At 42.3% G+C, this 15431-nt stretch overlaps 1 protein-coding gene across 2 annotated transcripts in view; it reads left to right on the top strand.

Annotated features, from left to right (window-relative positions):
• The window catches only part of NAA25 (N-alpha-acetyltransferase 25, NatB auxiliary subunit), an 84749-nt gene that overhangs the window by 38417 nt on the left and 30901 nt on the right, over positions 1–15431 (top strand). For both annotated transcript variants that reach the window (XM_055238702.2, XM_055238704.2), the window contains 4 exons: positions 110–279; positions 3050–3162; positions 10594–10801; positions 11623–11712. In XM_055238702.2, the coding sequence (XP_055094677.1) occupies positions 110–279; positions 3050–3162; positions 10594–10801; positions 11623–11712 (581 nt within the window). The remainder of the gene's footprint in view (positions 1–109; positions 280–3049; positions 3163–10593; positions 10802–11622; positions 11713–15431) is intronic.

The raw sequence follows: 15431 nt of genomic DNA, 5'->3' as shown, positions 1-15431 counted from the left end.
TTATAATTATCAGTCGTTTTTCTTTTTTTTAAATGAGTTTGGCTTGACTTTAAGCTTTGGGAAGGACAATAGGAGCAATAAAATACCTTTTTCATGTGCTTTTCCTCAGCTCTTTAGAAGGAGAAGTACATTATTCTGCAGAAGAAGCTGTGAAGTTTATAGAAGATCGGATAATGGAAGAATCTAAAAGTTCTCGCCATCTTCGGGGACCACATCTAGCTAAACTGGAGCTGATTAGGCGTTTACGAAGTCAAGGTTGTAACGATGAGTACAAACTGGGTAAGAAACCATGATATCTGGGAAGCCTGGAGAATGCCCTTAATACCCAAGTGCTGTATTCATTATTTGAGATCTACACTGGACAGAGTCATGTTTGGGAAGCAAATGTCTTCATAGCCTGAAAATATTTGCTAATGAATGGATCACTTATAAAATTAGTCCTTTATCATATATTCACCTTGGCTTAACATTAACTTATCTCCCTGTTCCGTCAGAGTCTTTGTCAGGCATTCTGTTGCTGACCCAACAATAAAGTCAAAATCAGCCGGTTGTGGTGTCTCACGCCTGTAATCCCAGCACTTTGGGAGGCTGTTGTGGGTGGATTGCTTGAGCTCAGGAGTTGGAGATCAGCTGGGGCAACATGGTGAAACCCCATCTACAAAAAATACAAAAAAAATTAGCTGGCCATAATATCGCACATCTGTAGTCCCAGCTACTCAGGAGGCTGAGGCAGGAGAGTCTCTTGAGCCCAGGAGGCAGAGGTTATAGTGATCTGATATCGTGCCTTCACTCCAGCCTGAATGACGCAGCCAGAACCTGTCTCAAAAATTTAATTAAAAAAAATAAAAAAATAAAAAAACCTGGCCAGGCACAGTGGCTCACACCTGTAATCCTAGCACTTCGGGAGGCCGAGGTGGGCAGAACACTTGAGCTCAGGAGTTCAAGACCAGCCTGGGCAACATGGCCGTAACCCTGTTTCTGCTAAAAATACAAAAAATTGGCTGGATGCGGTGGCTCATGCCTATAATCCCAGCACTTTGGGAGGCCAAGGCGGGCGGATCACCTGAGGTCAGGTGTTCAAGACCAGCCTGGCCAACATGGTGAAACACCATCTCTACTAAAAATGCAAAAATTAGCCAGGCATGGTGGCACACGCCTGTAGTTACAGCTACTTGGGAGGCTGAGGCAGGAGAATTGCTTGAACCTGGGAGGTGGAGGTTGTGATGAGCTGAGATTGTGCCGCTGCACTCTAGCCTAGGTGACAGAGTGAGACTCTGTCTCAAAAAACCAAAAAATTATCTGGGTGTGGTGGCGTGCGCCTGTGTCCCAGCTACTCGGGAGGCTGAGACACAAGAATCGCTTGAACCGAGAGGTGGAGGTTGCAGTTAGCCACGTTCACGCCACTGCACTCCAGCTTCAGCCTGGACGACACAGCGAGACTCTGTCTTAAAAAAACAAAAAATTTAAAAAATTAAAAACCCTCGAAAACAATAAAGTCAAAATCAATTTCAAAGTAAAATTGCCAGTTTGGGAAAAGTTTCACGAAGTGGATGAAAGCTTTCTTGAAAATCTGTTCGAAGCACTCACAAAACTATTGACAAAAGAATATTTGGTGGAATTAGCAATTTGTAACTGAAGAGAAAATTTACTAGGATGACAAGATAGCAGGAAAGAATGATGTGGATAGTAAAGCATTGAGAGAATCCTTCAGGAAATTTGATGAAGCCCTTAGATCTTTTTATAAAATGATTCTTTATGATCTTATTGCTCAATAAGTAAAGGATATCATCATTGTACTAGTTCACAATTTTGCTGGAAAAACTACCACCTCCCTAAAAGAAAGCAGTAATTCTTTGCTCATACTAAGAATTTGCTTACAGGTTTTTATTTTATTATTATTTTTGAGACAGCGTCTCCCTCTGTTGCCCAGGCTGGAGTGTAGTGGTATAGTCTCCACTCACTGCAACCTCTGCCTCCTGGGTTCAAGTGATTCTCCTGCCTCAGCCTCCCAAGTAGCTGGGATTACAGGCGAGCGCCACCACACCTGGCTAATTTTTGTATTTTCAGTAGAGATGGGGTTTTGCCATGTTGCCCAGGCTGGTCTCAAACTCCTGGACTCAAGTGATCTCCCTACCTTGGCCTCCCAAAGTGCTAGGATTACAGGCATGAGCCACTGCACCCGGCCTAGCTTACAGTTTTTTTGTTTTTGTTTTTTTTTTTGAGATGGAGTCTTTCTCTCTCGCCCAGGCTGGAGTGCAGTGGCGCAGTCTCAGCTCACTGCAACTTCCGCCTCCCAGGTTCAAGCAATTCTCCTGCCTCAGCCTCCCAAGTAGCTGGGATTACAGGTGTGCACCACCCCGTCCAGCTAATTTTGTATTTTTGAATCAAGATGAGTTTCTCCGTGTTGGCCAGGCTGGTCTCGAACTCTTGACCTCAGGTGATCTGCCCGCCTTGGCCTCCCAAAGTGCTGGTATTATAGGCATGAGCCACTGCACCCAGCCTATTTTATAATCTTTAATTTAATTTAATTTTTGAATGGAGTCTTGCTGTGTTGCCAAGGTTGGAGTGCAGTGGCATGATCTTGGCTCACTGCAACCTCCGCCTTCTAGGTTCAAGCGATCCTTTGCCTTATCCTCTCAAGCAGCTGGGATTATAAGCATGTGCTACCACGCCCGGCTAATTTTTGTACTTTTAGTAGAGATGGGGTTTCACCATGTTGCCAGGTGGGTCTTGAACTCCTGACTTCAAGGGATTGCCCGCCTTAGTCTTCCAAAGTGTGGGATTACAGGTGTGAGCTACTGCATCCAGCCTGTTTTTTTTTTTTTATCTTTTAAAGACTAGTCAGGTGCAGTGGTGGAAAGGGGGAAAGAGTAGAACAATGAGTTCAGTCTGTAACTGAACAAGTAGTTGAGATAACCCACTATCTTGGGACCAGTCTCAAGCAAAATTTTGTTTTAATTGAAATGAATGTTTTCAAATTAGATTCTCACTTAAATAGGAATTGCTTCTGTTCATGAGTAATAGAGTGATTTTGTTCGCCGTCCCCCAGGTGATCCAGAAGAATTAATGTTCCAGTATTTTAAAAAGTTTGGCGATAAACCTTGTTGTTTTACAGACCTTAAGGTGTTTGTTGACCTCTTACCTTCTACCCAGTGTACAAAAGTAAGTACTGTACAGTTTAGAAGTTTGTTGGGTGCCTCTATTTGTTGAAACACAGAGGTTAAATGTTTGGGTTTCTTTTCTAAAATGTGTGGAATTGATAATCATGAGATACAATGATAACTGCCCTGTCAAGCTAAGTACTCTGTGTGTTACAACACTGAAGGCGTAATTTCTGGTTAAGTCACAATGGGAGTAAAGCCCTAACAGATGGTGGATTCTCCTTTTTTTGACTGTTTTATTTTGAGATAATTACGGATTTACATGTAGTTGGAAGAAATAACACATCTCATATATCCTTTATCTGTTTTGTCCCAATGGCAACATCTTGCACAATTACAGTGTAATATAATTAGGAAACTGACATTGCTCTCATCTGTTGAACTTACTCAGTTTTTGCCAGTTTTGCATGCACTGATTTTTGTGTGTTTGGGTGTTGTGTATGGATTTAGTGCAGTATGTGGCACATATGGGTGTGCGCGACTATTACCGTAGTGAGATACAGAACAGTCCCACCACCACCAGAATCCCACATGCTACTCTTTAATAACAATAGCCACCTCCCCCTTTCCCATCTCTATGGGCAGCTATTATGTTTTCCATCTTTATAATTTTGTCATTTTTTGAATGTGAAGTACAGCCAGGTACGGTGGCATGTGCCTATAGTCCCCAGCTACTTGGGAGACTGAGGTGGCAGGATCGCTTGAGCCCAGGAGTTCAAGGCTGCAGTGAGCTGTAATCATGCCACTGCACTCCAGCCTGAGCGACAGAGTGAGGCTCTGTCTCTTAAAAAAAGAAAAAAAGAGGCTGGGCGCGGTGGCTTACGCCTGTAATCCCAGCACTTTGGAAGGCTGAGGCGGGTGGATCACCTGAGGTCAGGAGTTCAAGACCAGCCTGGCCAATAATGGTGAAACCTTGTCTCTACTAAAAATACAAAAAATTAGCTGGATGTGGTGGTGAGCACGTGTAGACCCAGCTACTTGGGAGGCTGAGGCAGGAGAACTGCTTGAACCCAGAAGGCGGAGGTTGCAGTGATCTGAGATCGTGGCAACCACATGGTTGACTCTCCAGGAATTTATGCTGAGTGAAATAAGCCAATCTCAGAAGTTACACATAGTATGATTCTGTTTATTTAATTTTTTTTCTTTTTCTTTTTTTTTGAGACAGGGTCTCGCTCTGTGGCCCAGGCTCATTGCAGCCTCCGCCTCCTGGGTTCCAGTGATTCTTGTGCCTCAGCCTCCTGAGTAGCTGGGACTACAGGCACATGCCACTAGGCCTGGCTAATTTTTGTATTTTTAGTTAGAGACAGGGTTTTGCCATGTTTGCTAGGCTGGTTTCAAACTCCTGACCTCAAGTGCTCCACCCACCTCAGCCTTTCAAATTGCTGGTAGTACAGGTGTGAGCCACTATGCCTGGCTTTATTCTATAAAATAGAACAAGTGTTCCCTACTGTTGAGTTTGCAGTTTTTTATATATCTTAGATACAAGTTCTTTGTCAGATATGTGGTTTCAAATGTATTCTCCCAGTCTGTAGTTTGCTCTTTCATCTTTTTCATGAAATTCTGCAGCACAAAGTTTCCATTTTGAAGTCCAGTGGGCTCTCCTTTTAATGTCTTCTTTGTTTCTTTGTTTCTTTTTTTTTTGAGACGGAGTCTTGCTCTTGCTCTGTCACCCGGGCTGGAGTGTGTTGGCGCGATCTCTGCTCACTGCAACCTCTGCCTCCTGGTTCAAAGGATTCTCCTGCCTCAGCCTCCCAAGTAGCTGGGATTACTGGTGTGCTACCATGCCTGAATGATTTTTGTATTTTTAGTAGAGATGGGGTTTTACCATGTTGGCCAGGCTGGGAAGATTGGAAGTCTTTCTATAACAGGACTGCCATCATCCGTTCTCCCAGAAAGCCTTCTATTGTCCCCATGTGGAATGAATGAAGTGCATTGGGAGCACAGTGGATATAATTAGAGTATTTTTTTAGTGACCACATTTTTAGTCCATGAAGGTTCAATACTTTGGCAGACTTGGGGGTTACACATTTGGGCAGATAGAGCAGTGCATTCCCCAACTGATAAGTAACCAGTGGTCTCTGGGGTTCTGAAATGACTGCTGCCATTCACGTTGGTTTAGTAAAGCTCTGTTTGAGTTGCTGTGGTTATAGGGCTCAGGCCAAGCCTGGAAGTTTCTGGATAAATTGTAACACATCCAGAAAGGAGAGTTATGGGTTATAGGAGGATTTAAAAGCATGTAAGAGGGAAAAATGGTTGAGTGGAGGAGAGGTTTGGTCTGTCAAGGATAGAGTGATACTGCCGTTCACTTACTTGAAAAGCTGTCTTTAGAAGAGGAAGGAAAACAGGGACAGCAAGAAGTTCTACAGGGAGCTCAGAATTTGGCTTACTGAGAAAAAGATCTTTCTTAGTAGTGAGAATTCTCTCAAATACTGTGTGTGAGCTTTATCGAAGTAGAATGTAGATAAACCACGTGGGAGGGATTCATTCAGTAAGTGTCGAGCATATTGTGTGCTAAGCCCTAAGATAAGGAATATCTGGTCTTGTCTTACAGTGCTTATTGTCTTGCTAGTTGAAGCATCAAATGGTGGGGGTGCATTAGAGGAACACTTTGCTGCTTTTAGATGAGATTCATGAAGGTTTGCTACCATGAATCTAGTACCAGTAACCTTTTCTGTACATCTCTACTTCATTGGTATGTTTGAGAATCTTAGGTCATCTCATGTGATCCCACATAGTAAGAATCATCTATTCAGGTGACCCTTACTGGAATGCTAGCAGTGATAAGCTCTAGTCACTGTTCTGTGAGAATAAGGATTTAAAGCTGTTACATTGAGTTTATAGTCCTAGTCTATGTAAATTTTACTTGAGAGAGGTAATTTTGCTGCCACTTTTTGACTGTAGGATAACTTCAGTAGCTAAATATCCTGCCACTCAGCAAATATGTTTGTCAGAGGATTACGAACTGTCCAAGTCAAGCTGAGAATTGTTGTCCTAATGAATTATGGAACCAAATCTTTCTAAAGTCTGACAAGCCCCTAAGAGTGAGCCAGTGAGTTCAGTTATCCTGAAGTGGCTCGCCCTGGGTGATGTTCTAATCTCTTGTTTCATTTGCTTTGGGGTTTTAGCTAAACAATAAAATGATTCTAGTTTTTTTTTTTTTTTTTTTTTGAGACGGAGTCTCGCTCTGTCGCCCTGGCTAGAGTGCAGTGGCACGATCTTGGCTCACTGCAACCTCCACCTCCTGGGCTCAAGTGATTCTCCTGCCTCAGCCTCCCCAGTAGCTGGGATTACAGACGTCCATCACCACGTCCGGCTAATTTTTTGTGTTTTTTTTTTTTGGGGGGTGGCGACAGTTTCGTTCTTGTTGCCCAGGCTGGAGTGCAGTGGCGCCATCTCCACTCACTGTAACCTCTGCTTCTCGGGTTCAAGAGAGAACCTGTGTCAGCCTCCCAAGTAACTGGGATTACAGGTGCCTGCCACCATGCCTGGCTAATTTTTTTTGTATTTTTAGTAGAGATGGGGTTTCACCATGTTGGCCAGGCTGGCCTTGAACTCCTGGCCTCAAGTGATTTGCCCACCTTGGCCTCCTAAAGTGCTGGGATTATAGGCCTGAGCCACTGTGCCCAGCCTAATTTTTGTATTTTTAGTAGTGATGGGGTTTCACCATGTTGGCCAGGCTGGTCTCGAACTCTTGACCTCAGGTGATCCACCTGCCTTGGCCTCCCAAGGTGCTGGGATTATAGGCATGAGCCGTGAGCCACCGCACCCGGCTGATTCTAGTTTTTATTTTTTTTATTTTATTTTTTGAGATGAGTTTCGCTCTTCTTGCCCAGGCTAGAGTGCAATGGCGCAATTTCAGCTCACTGCAACCTCCACCTCCTGGGTTCAAGCAATTCTCCTGCCTAAGCTGCCCAAGTAGCTAGGATTACAGGCATGCACCACCATGCCCCGCTAATTTTGTATTTTTAGTAGAGACCGGGTTTCTCCATGTTGGTGAGGCTGGTCTCGAACTCCCGACCTCAAGTGATCCACCAGCCTCGGCCTCCCAAAGTGCTGGGATTACAGGCGTGAGCCACTGCGCCCAGCCTCAACGATTCTAGTTTTTAAAGAAATTTTTGCACAGCAGTAAAACTGTACAGACTAAAATAAGGAGCAGATTGTTTTTTAACAAAACCTTGTCAGGAAGATTTTTCTTTAGCATTCACTAAAGAAGGCCACAATAAACCTAATACATAAAATGGCTTGCAAGAATAGAAGAACTGGCAGTAGAAACTATAGAAGCATTTAATCAAAAACCTGAAAATAATGGCTGGGCATGGTGGCTCATGTCTGCAATCCCAGCACTTTGGGAGGATGAGATGGGCGACTTGAGTTCAGGAGTTCGAGACCAGCCTGGCCAACATGGCAAAACCCCGTGTCTACTAAAAATACAAAAATTAGCTGGATGTGGTGATGCATGCCTGTACTGTAGTCCCAGCTACTCGGATGGCTGAAGCAAGAGAATCGCTTGAACCCAGGAGGCAGAGGTTGCAGTAAGCCGAGATTGTACTACTGCACTCCAGCCTGGGCAACAGAGTGAGACTCTGTCTGAGAAACAACAACAACAACAACAACATGAAAATCAGTGCTGCAGTTTGTTAAAATTATGAACTATATATATCTGATAATGATTAAAATTAATAGAATTATAGGTAAATTGAAGCAAATTCATTACAGATGTTAAACTGCAGGATGAGTGGGATTTTGTTTAAATTTTTTATTTGTATCAAAAAATCACATGTACTGAAGCTGGGTGCAGTGGCACACACCTATAGTCACAGCTACTCAGGAGGCTGAAGCAGGAGGATTGCTTGAGCCCAGGAATTCAAGTACAGCCTGGACAACATAGTGAGACCCCCTCCCAAAAAAGGAAGAAGAAATACATGTACTGTATAAAACTGAAAAAGTCAAATAGTATCACAAGGCTTATATTGAGAGGCAGTAGTCACTCTTTTTGTTCCAGCTCAACAGATGCAAATCCCTTTCAACTAAATTCTTTTGTTATTTTCCTCCATATTTCTAAATTATTTTCTTATTTAAGAATTTATTTTTAGAGTTATAGTCTTAACCTATTGGTGCCCTTCTGTGGAAGGTGATTAGTTGTTTATAACAAATCAATTTCCCCCTTGTATATTTAGGATAAAACATGAGATTCTGTTCTCTCTACCCCTCTCTTCACCAATGTAAGAAATGCATTCCATTCCAAAATGCCTGTTCGCTACTATCTGTTTAGGAACTTACATATTTGTCTGATAGCATTCTGTGATATGGTTGGGAGTATAGGGTGGGAGCCTGAAATAACCACTGAATAAGCAAATTTCACTTTATTCCCCTGTTTTCAGCTATGACTGCTGTCTCTGACTCTGTATCTCTGGTTCAGCGCCTTATGGCTGTAAAACCCAGGCTGTTCTACTCACACTTAGAAATTCCATCTGTGAACTTTGGGAGGGGCCTAACTTCTTAGAAATTAATATATTCTATTTGAGTCCCATCAGCACTTTAGCCTTTAGGGACACCTGGTGCCCTTAGTCTCTGAGTCTTCCAAGATTCTGTGACTAGAGTGAGCTTCCTGCTTATTGGGGTCTGCCTTAATGCATACTGTTAGATTTCAGTGTTCTTGGCAACGTAAGTTATTACTTACCACCTGTTCTTGTATCTTTTGAAATCTTCATGATTTTTATTTGCTGTCATCTCTCATTTCTTCATGTATTATTATTTTCTTCTTTCTTTTTGAGACAAGGTCTCGCTGTGTCACCCAGGCTGCAGTGTAATGGCGCGATGACGGCTCACTGCAGGCTCAAACTCCTGGGCTCAAGTCATCCTCCCGCCTCAGCCTCTTGAGTAGCTGGGACTACAGGCGTGCACCACTGTGCCTGGCTATGTGTTTTTTGTTTGTTTGTTTGTTTGTTTGTTTAGTAGAGATGTGGTCTCACTATGTGCCTAGGCTGATCTTGAACTCTTGAGCACAAGTGATTCTCCCATCTCTGTTGGGAATATAGGTGTGAGCCACTGCTCCCGGCCTCTTCACATATTCTTGATCTTTGTGGATTTTTTTATTTTTTTTTAATATGGAGTTTCACTCTTGTTGCCCAGGCTGGAGTACAGTGGCGCGATCTCGGCTCACTGCAACCACCACTTCCTGCGTTCAAGCAATTCTCCTGCCTCACCCTCCTGAGTAGTTGGGATTACAGGCACCCACCACCACACCTAGCTAATTTTTTGTATTTTTAGTAGAGACAGGGTTTCACTATGTTGGCCAGGGAGGTCTCAAACTCCTGACCTCAGGCAATCTGCCCGCCTTGGCCTCCCAAAGTGCTACGATTATAGGCGTCAGCCACCGCACACTGCGCCCGGCCTATTTTTTCTTTTACAACTTTTTTTTTTTTTTTTGAGATAGAGTCTCACTCTGTTGCCCAGGCTGGAGTGCGGTAGAGCTCACAGCAACCTCTGCCTCCCAGGTTCAAGCGATTCTCCTGCCTCAGCATCCTGAGTAGTGGGGATTACAGGTGCACGCCACCATGCCTGGCTAGTTTTTTTGTGTATTTTTAGTAGAGATGGGGTTTCAGCATGTTGGCCCAGCTGGTCTTGAACTCCTGGCCTGAAGTGATGTGCCCACCTTGGACTTCCAAAGTGCTAGGATTACAGGCCTGAGCCACTGCACCCAGCCTCTTCTTTTTTTATTCCTTAGTGGCATCTTAATAGGATTTTAGAAGTGAGAGGAAATAAGCATGTATTTAATAAATACATAACTAGAACTGGTATGTGGGTTTTATTTTTAAATTTTTATCCAAATTTAAAGGATGAAAAACATTTTAAGGCAAGATGTAACCATTCGGAGAAAACTGGATGAATGGTACATGGGATCTCATTTCTCATAGCCGAGCATGAATCTATAATTATAAGTTCAATTAAGAAAAATGTAGGGTCACTGACATAAGGTAAAGAGTATCTTTCCATGTATAACCTTTCCTTTCAGAATTTATCAGCATAATTACAGATTAAAATTTTTTTGATTTTTTTGGTAATCTGCTCTTTTCTATAGTCTTCCTAATGTTTTCATTGCTGTAATATATATTATGTTAATATGCTATAAGTTATGGGACATTTTCGGAAGTATAAAAATCTTTCACTGCCTGTAGTACATGGTATTGAAAAATACTTTTGGCCAGTAATGAATGAGTGTGCCAATTTCATTGGAGCTTCACCAGTGTTGTGTGCTGTCACAAATTTTTTTCGTTTTAGCTATTTTGGTAGGTAGAAAATGGTGTATGAAAGGAATTTTAGTTTTTTTTTCTTGATGTCTTTTTCTAGACCATTCAATTTCTGTTAATTATGGCCTACTGAAGACTAGTTGTGTTTTGAGACCTTTGCTCCTTTTTTCCCCACTTTGCAGTTTATTAATCAGTTACTTGGAGTTGTTCCTTTGTCGACACCAACAGAGGATAAGCTGGCACTGCCTGCTGACATCAGAGCTCTGCAGCAACATTTGTGTGTGGTGCAGCTGACGAGGTTACTTGGCTTGTACCACACCATGGATAAAAATCAGAAATTGAGTGTGGTCAGAGAATTGATGTTAAGGTACCAGCATGGACTGGAATTTGGTGAGCAACCATTCAAAATGTGCAGTAGTTCCCTGATCTACACTAAGACTTAGAAGTCAGTTTTTTAAGCACCTGTAGCACCCTGTTTTAATGAGTTTTGTAAGGAGACTATTTTGTCTGGGAAGACCATCTAAGTAATATGATGTAAAGCCTTTCTTAAGCCTGGAGTTTTAAATAATTCTGATTGGCTTTCAGTTGTCTGTATTCTTCTTGATCTGATGAGCTAACTTTTTATTAGATTGGGGCTCATATAGATTGCATAGTTTATGATAATTATCACATTTTCTGCTTGTAGGCCTAAATATTCTTAATATATAGACTGTAAGTGAACAAAAGGAATATCATAAATTGTAAGATAAATATTTAGTTTAGAAATAGATGATCTTCAGATAGGTGTGGACTTTGCTAGATATATGTGATAGACATATAATTGTCTGACTATAAGATGTCAGTATTTATCTGTAGTCTAAAGAATTAGATGAAGTCAGGAGCATATTGTGAATTTAGTTATACATGGCACTTGGCTTATGTTCTTTTCTTCACCTCAACCTCCTTCAAATCTTCCTTCTCTCCCTTTGGGACCATCATGGATACCACCTCTGCTCTGGAACCCTACCTTCTGTTCCAGCTGAGTGTGGTCTCACCTTCTTTTGAACCCTTTGATTCGTGGCTTATATTTTTCTCTTGGTACTTATCTTATTCTTAATTTTCTTTTACTTTTCCTCTTCTCCCTCCTGTCACTTTCCTGCTTTTAAAAACTCCTTTGGGGTCAGTAATAGTTGAATAAATGTTAAAATAGATATGATTTTTTTCCCCCATAGGGAAAACCTGTTTGAAAACAGAATTGCAGTTTTCTGACTATTACTGTCTCCTTGCTGTCCATGTGCTTATTGATGTATGGAGGGAAACAGGTAAGTAGCAGTGATTTCAGTTCAACTTTACTTTTTGTTTTTATTGATTATAAGTACTGCATTCTTTCGTTAGACTAATTTTACAGTCCACAAATTTTATTTATGCTTTTAGGTTCTGCTTTTCTTGATATTTCTAGGGTGCTTCCAGAAAAACCTGTCTTGGCCAGGTGCGATGGCTCATGCCTGTAATCCTAGCACTTTGGGAGGCTGAGGCGGGTGGATCACCTGAGGTCAGGAGTTCGAGACTAGCCTGGCCAACATGGCGAAACTTCGTCTGTACTAAAAATATAAAAATTAGCTGGGTATTTGGGCGCATACCTGTAGTCCCAGCTACTTGGGAGGCTGAGGCAGGAGAATTACTTGAGCTTGGGAGGCGGAGGTTGCAGTGAGCTGAGATCATGCCACTGCACTTCAGCCTGGGCAACAGAGCAAGACTCCGTCTCAAAAAAAAAAAAAAAAAAAAAACCTGTCTCCAATTTATCCCTTCGTAACCAGGATAATGTTAAATGAATGGATATCTGTTCTGTTTCTAAGTGTTTGTGAATAATAAGTAATGACTGTAAAAAAAAAATACTATGACAAAGCTACAAAAATTAAAATACAATGAAACTGACTAAAAAATACATGCACAGGCCTATGGAACAGAATATCTTTTATTCACTTCAAAAAATTTTGTATACAGAAAAATGCATTCTTTCTGGAATATAGTTTGTCTCATTTAAGATAAAAATATAAGACATGGTAAAGGAAGCATTGTGAGTGATTGGGGAAGAGAAGGATGATTCAGCAAATGGTATTGGGATTGCCTTTTCTTTAGGTCCCACCCCCTGACATTTTCTCTTATTAGCAGTTTTGGAGAATAAATAAGTTTAGGTGCTTATAGCATATTATTCATGAGAATTTAACTATAGAAGAAACAAAGAGCTGAAGAGACAGTGGTAAGCAAGATAAACACAACCCCTGCCCTCACAGATCATTTCATAGAGCACTCAGTTTTGCTTTTTTTTGAGATGGAGTCTTGTTCTTGTTGCCCAGGCTCGAATGCAGTGGCGTGATCTCAGCTCACTGCAACCTCCGCCTTCTGGATTCAAGCGATTCTCATGCCTTAGCCCCAGAGTAGATGGGTTTACAGGCACATGCCACCAAGCCCGGCTAGTTTTTTTTTTTTTTTTTTTTTTTTTGTGAGATGGAGTCTTGCTCTGTCGCCCAGGCTGGAGTGCAGTGGTGCGATCTCAGCTCACTGCAAGCTCTGCCTCCTGGGTTCACGCCATTCTGCTGCCTCAGCCTCCCGAGTAGCTGGGACTACAGGTGCCCACCACCATGCCTGGCTAATTTTTTGTATTTTTAGTAGAGATGGGGTTTTACCACGTTAGCCAGGATGGTCTCAATTACCTGACCTCGTGATCTGCCCGCCTCGGCCTCCGAAAGTGCTAGGATTATAGGTGCGAGCCTCTGTGCCTGGCCAGTTTTTGTGTTTTTAGTAGAGACAAGGTTTTGCCATGTTGGCCAGGCTAGTCTCAAACTCCTGACTTCAGGTGATCCACCCGCCTCGGCCTCCCAAAGTGCTGGGATTCAGGCGTGAGCCACTGCACCCAGCCTTATCATGCCATTCTTAAAATCCTTCAGACCTCAGGAAGCCAAGGCTTGAGCCCAGTAGTTCAAGGCTGCAGTGAGCTATGATCACACCATTACACTCCAGCCTGGATGACAGAGCAGGACCCTGTCTCTAAAAAATTTAAAAAGAAAAAAATATGCTTCAGAGGTACCCTGTTTTCCTGAGGATAAAAGTCACGTGTTTTGGGATAGTTTGTAATGCTGTTTATAATCTGGCCTGTGTCCACATCTCCAGATTCTTAGGTATTTACAGTCTTGAATCTACTTTAAAATTTTTTTTGCTACTATCACTTAACATCATGTTGCCTCTCTTTGAAATAACTTTCTTACCTCCCTCATCTATCTAAGTTTTACTCAAATGGTGCCTTTAACAAAGCTTGTCTTGATTTTAACTCTTCCTCACTGGGGATTTTATGCTCCTCTGAGCTTCTGTAGGACATTGTATGTAACCATATGGTAGTGTTTTTTTTTGTTTTTTTTTTTTTTCAGTTTGTTTTGAGATGGAGTCTCGCTCTATTGCCCAGGCTGGAGTGTAATGGCACAATCTTGGCTCACTGCAACATCCTCCTCCCAGGTTCAAACGATTCTCCTGTCTCAGCCGCCCGAGTAGCTGTGATTACAGGCATGTGCCACTATGCCTGGCTAATTTTTGTGGTTTTTTTTTGAGACAAAGTCTCGCTCTGTCGCCAGACTGGAGTGCAGTGGCACAATCTTGGCTCACTGCAACCTCCACCTCCTGGGTTCAAGTGATTCTCCTGCCTCAGCCTCCCAGGTAGCTGGGACTACAGGCGCCCACCACCACACCCGGCTAATTTTTTGTATTTTTAGCAGAGACAGGGTTTCACCATGTTGGCCAGGATGGTCTCGATCTCTTGACCTTGTGATCCACCCACCTCGGCCTCCCAAAGTGCTGGGATTACAGGGTGAGCCACTGCACCCAGCCTAATTTTTGTATTTTTGGTAGAGATGGGGTTTCACCATGTTAGGCTGGTCTCACACTCCTGACCTCAGGTGATCTGTCTGCCTTGGCCTCCCAAAATGCTGGGATTACAGGCATGAGCCACTGCGCCTGGCCAGTAATACTTCTTACACTATACTGTACCAGGGATGAGAGTGAAATCCTTGTCATCAGAGAACTTGTTATTTGAGCCCCTAGATTCATGAGGCTGCATAGGGCAGCAAAAGTCATTTTAACATGAAAACATTAATGAACTGATCATGTAGTAATTTGATCCCCACACAGATAGCCTTTCTTACTGATGCCTAGCATCTGTTCTCACCAATAGTGACTATGGCTTTGCTAGTCTCTTATATTAATATTTTGAGCAAGATATGTGGCCATATGATAATAGTAACAACTGACAGTTGATTATTAGGCATGTGAAAGTACTTTACACAAATTAAACATTTTATTTTATTTTATTTTATTTTATTTTATTTTATTTTATTTTATTTTATCTTACTTTATTTTTTTGAGATTGAGTCTCGCTCTGTTGCCTGGGCTGGAGTGCATTGGTGTGATTTTGGCTCACTGCAACCTCTGCATCCCAAGTTCAAGCGATTCTCCTGCCTCAGCCTCCTGACTAGCTGGGATTACAGGTGCACACCACCATGCCTGGCTAATTTTTGTATTTTTAGTAGAGACATGGTTTTACCATGTTGGTCAGGTTGGTCTTGAACTCCTGACCTCGTGATCCGCCCGCCTCAGCCTCCCAAAGTGCTGGGATTTCAGGCGTGAGTCACCACACCCGGCCAATTTAAACATTTTAATAATACAGTTATTGTCACAGTTTTATAGGTGAGAGAAGTGGAGGGCAGAGAGAAAAAAGGTAAATTGTCCAAAATCCTGCAGTGCAGACAAATACATGGGAATCATTTGCAAAATGAAATTGTAGATCTTGTGAAGATGCAGGGCTTCTTGAAGTCAGTGAAAGGGATGTTGAAGTACTCCAGTCACAGTCATAATCATTGTTAAAGGTGCACCTGGCAGAACTTAGAAATCAATAGAAAGTTGATGAGGGCATTTAAAGAGATTGATTTGAATTCAAAAGGATTGAGTGCTTTAGGAAGTTGATGCTCTCAAATACTTTTTCTGAAAGGCTATT

This window comes from Symphalangus syndactylus, chromosome 13, assembly GCF_028878055.3.
Source record: "Symphalangus syndactylus isolate Jambi chromosome 13, NHGRI_mSymSyn1-v2.1_pri, whole genome shotgun sequence".
Taxonomy (NCBI): Eukaryota; Metazoa; Chordata; class Mammalia; order Primates; family Hylobatidae; genus Symphalangus; species Symphalangus syndactylus.
The sequence above is the reverse complement of the archived record's forward strand: the minus strand, read 5'-3'. Positions and strand labels throughout refer to the sequence as shown.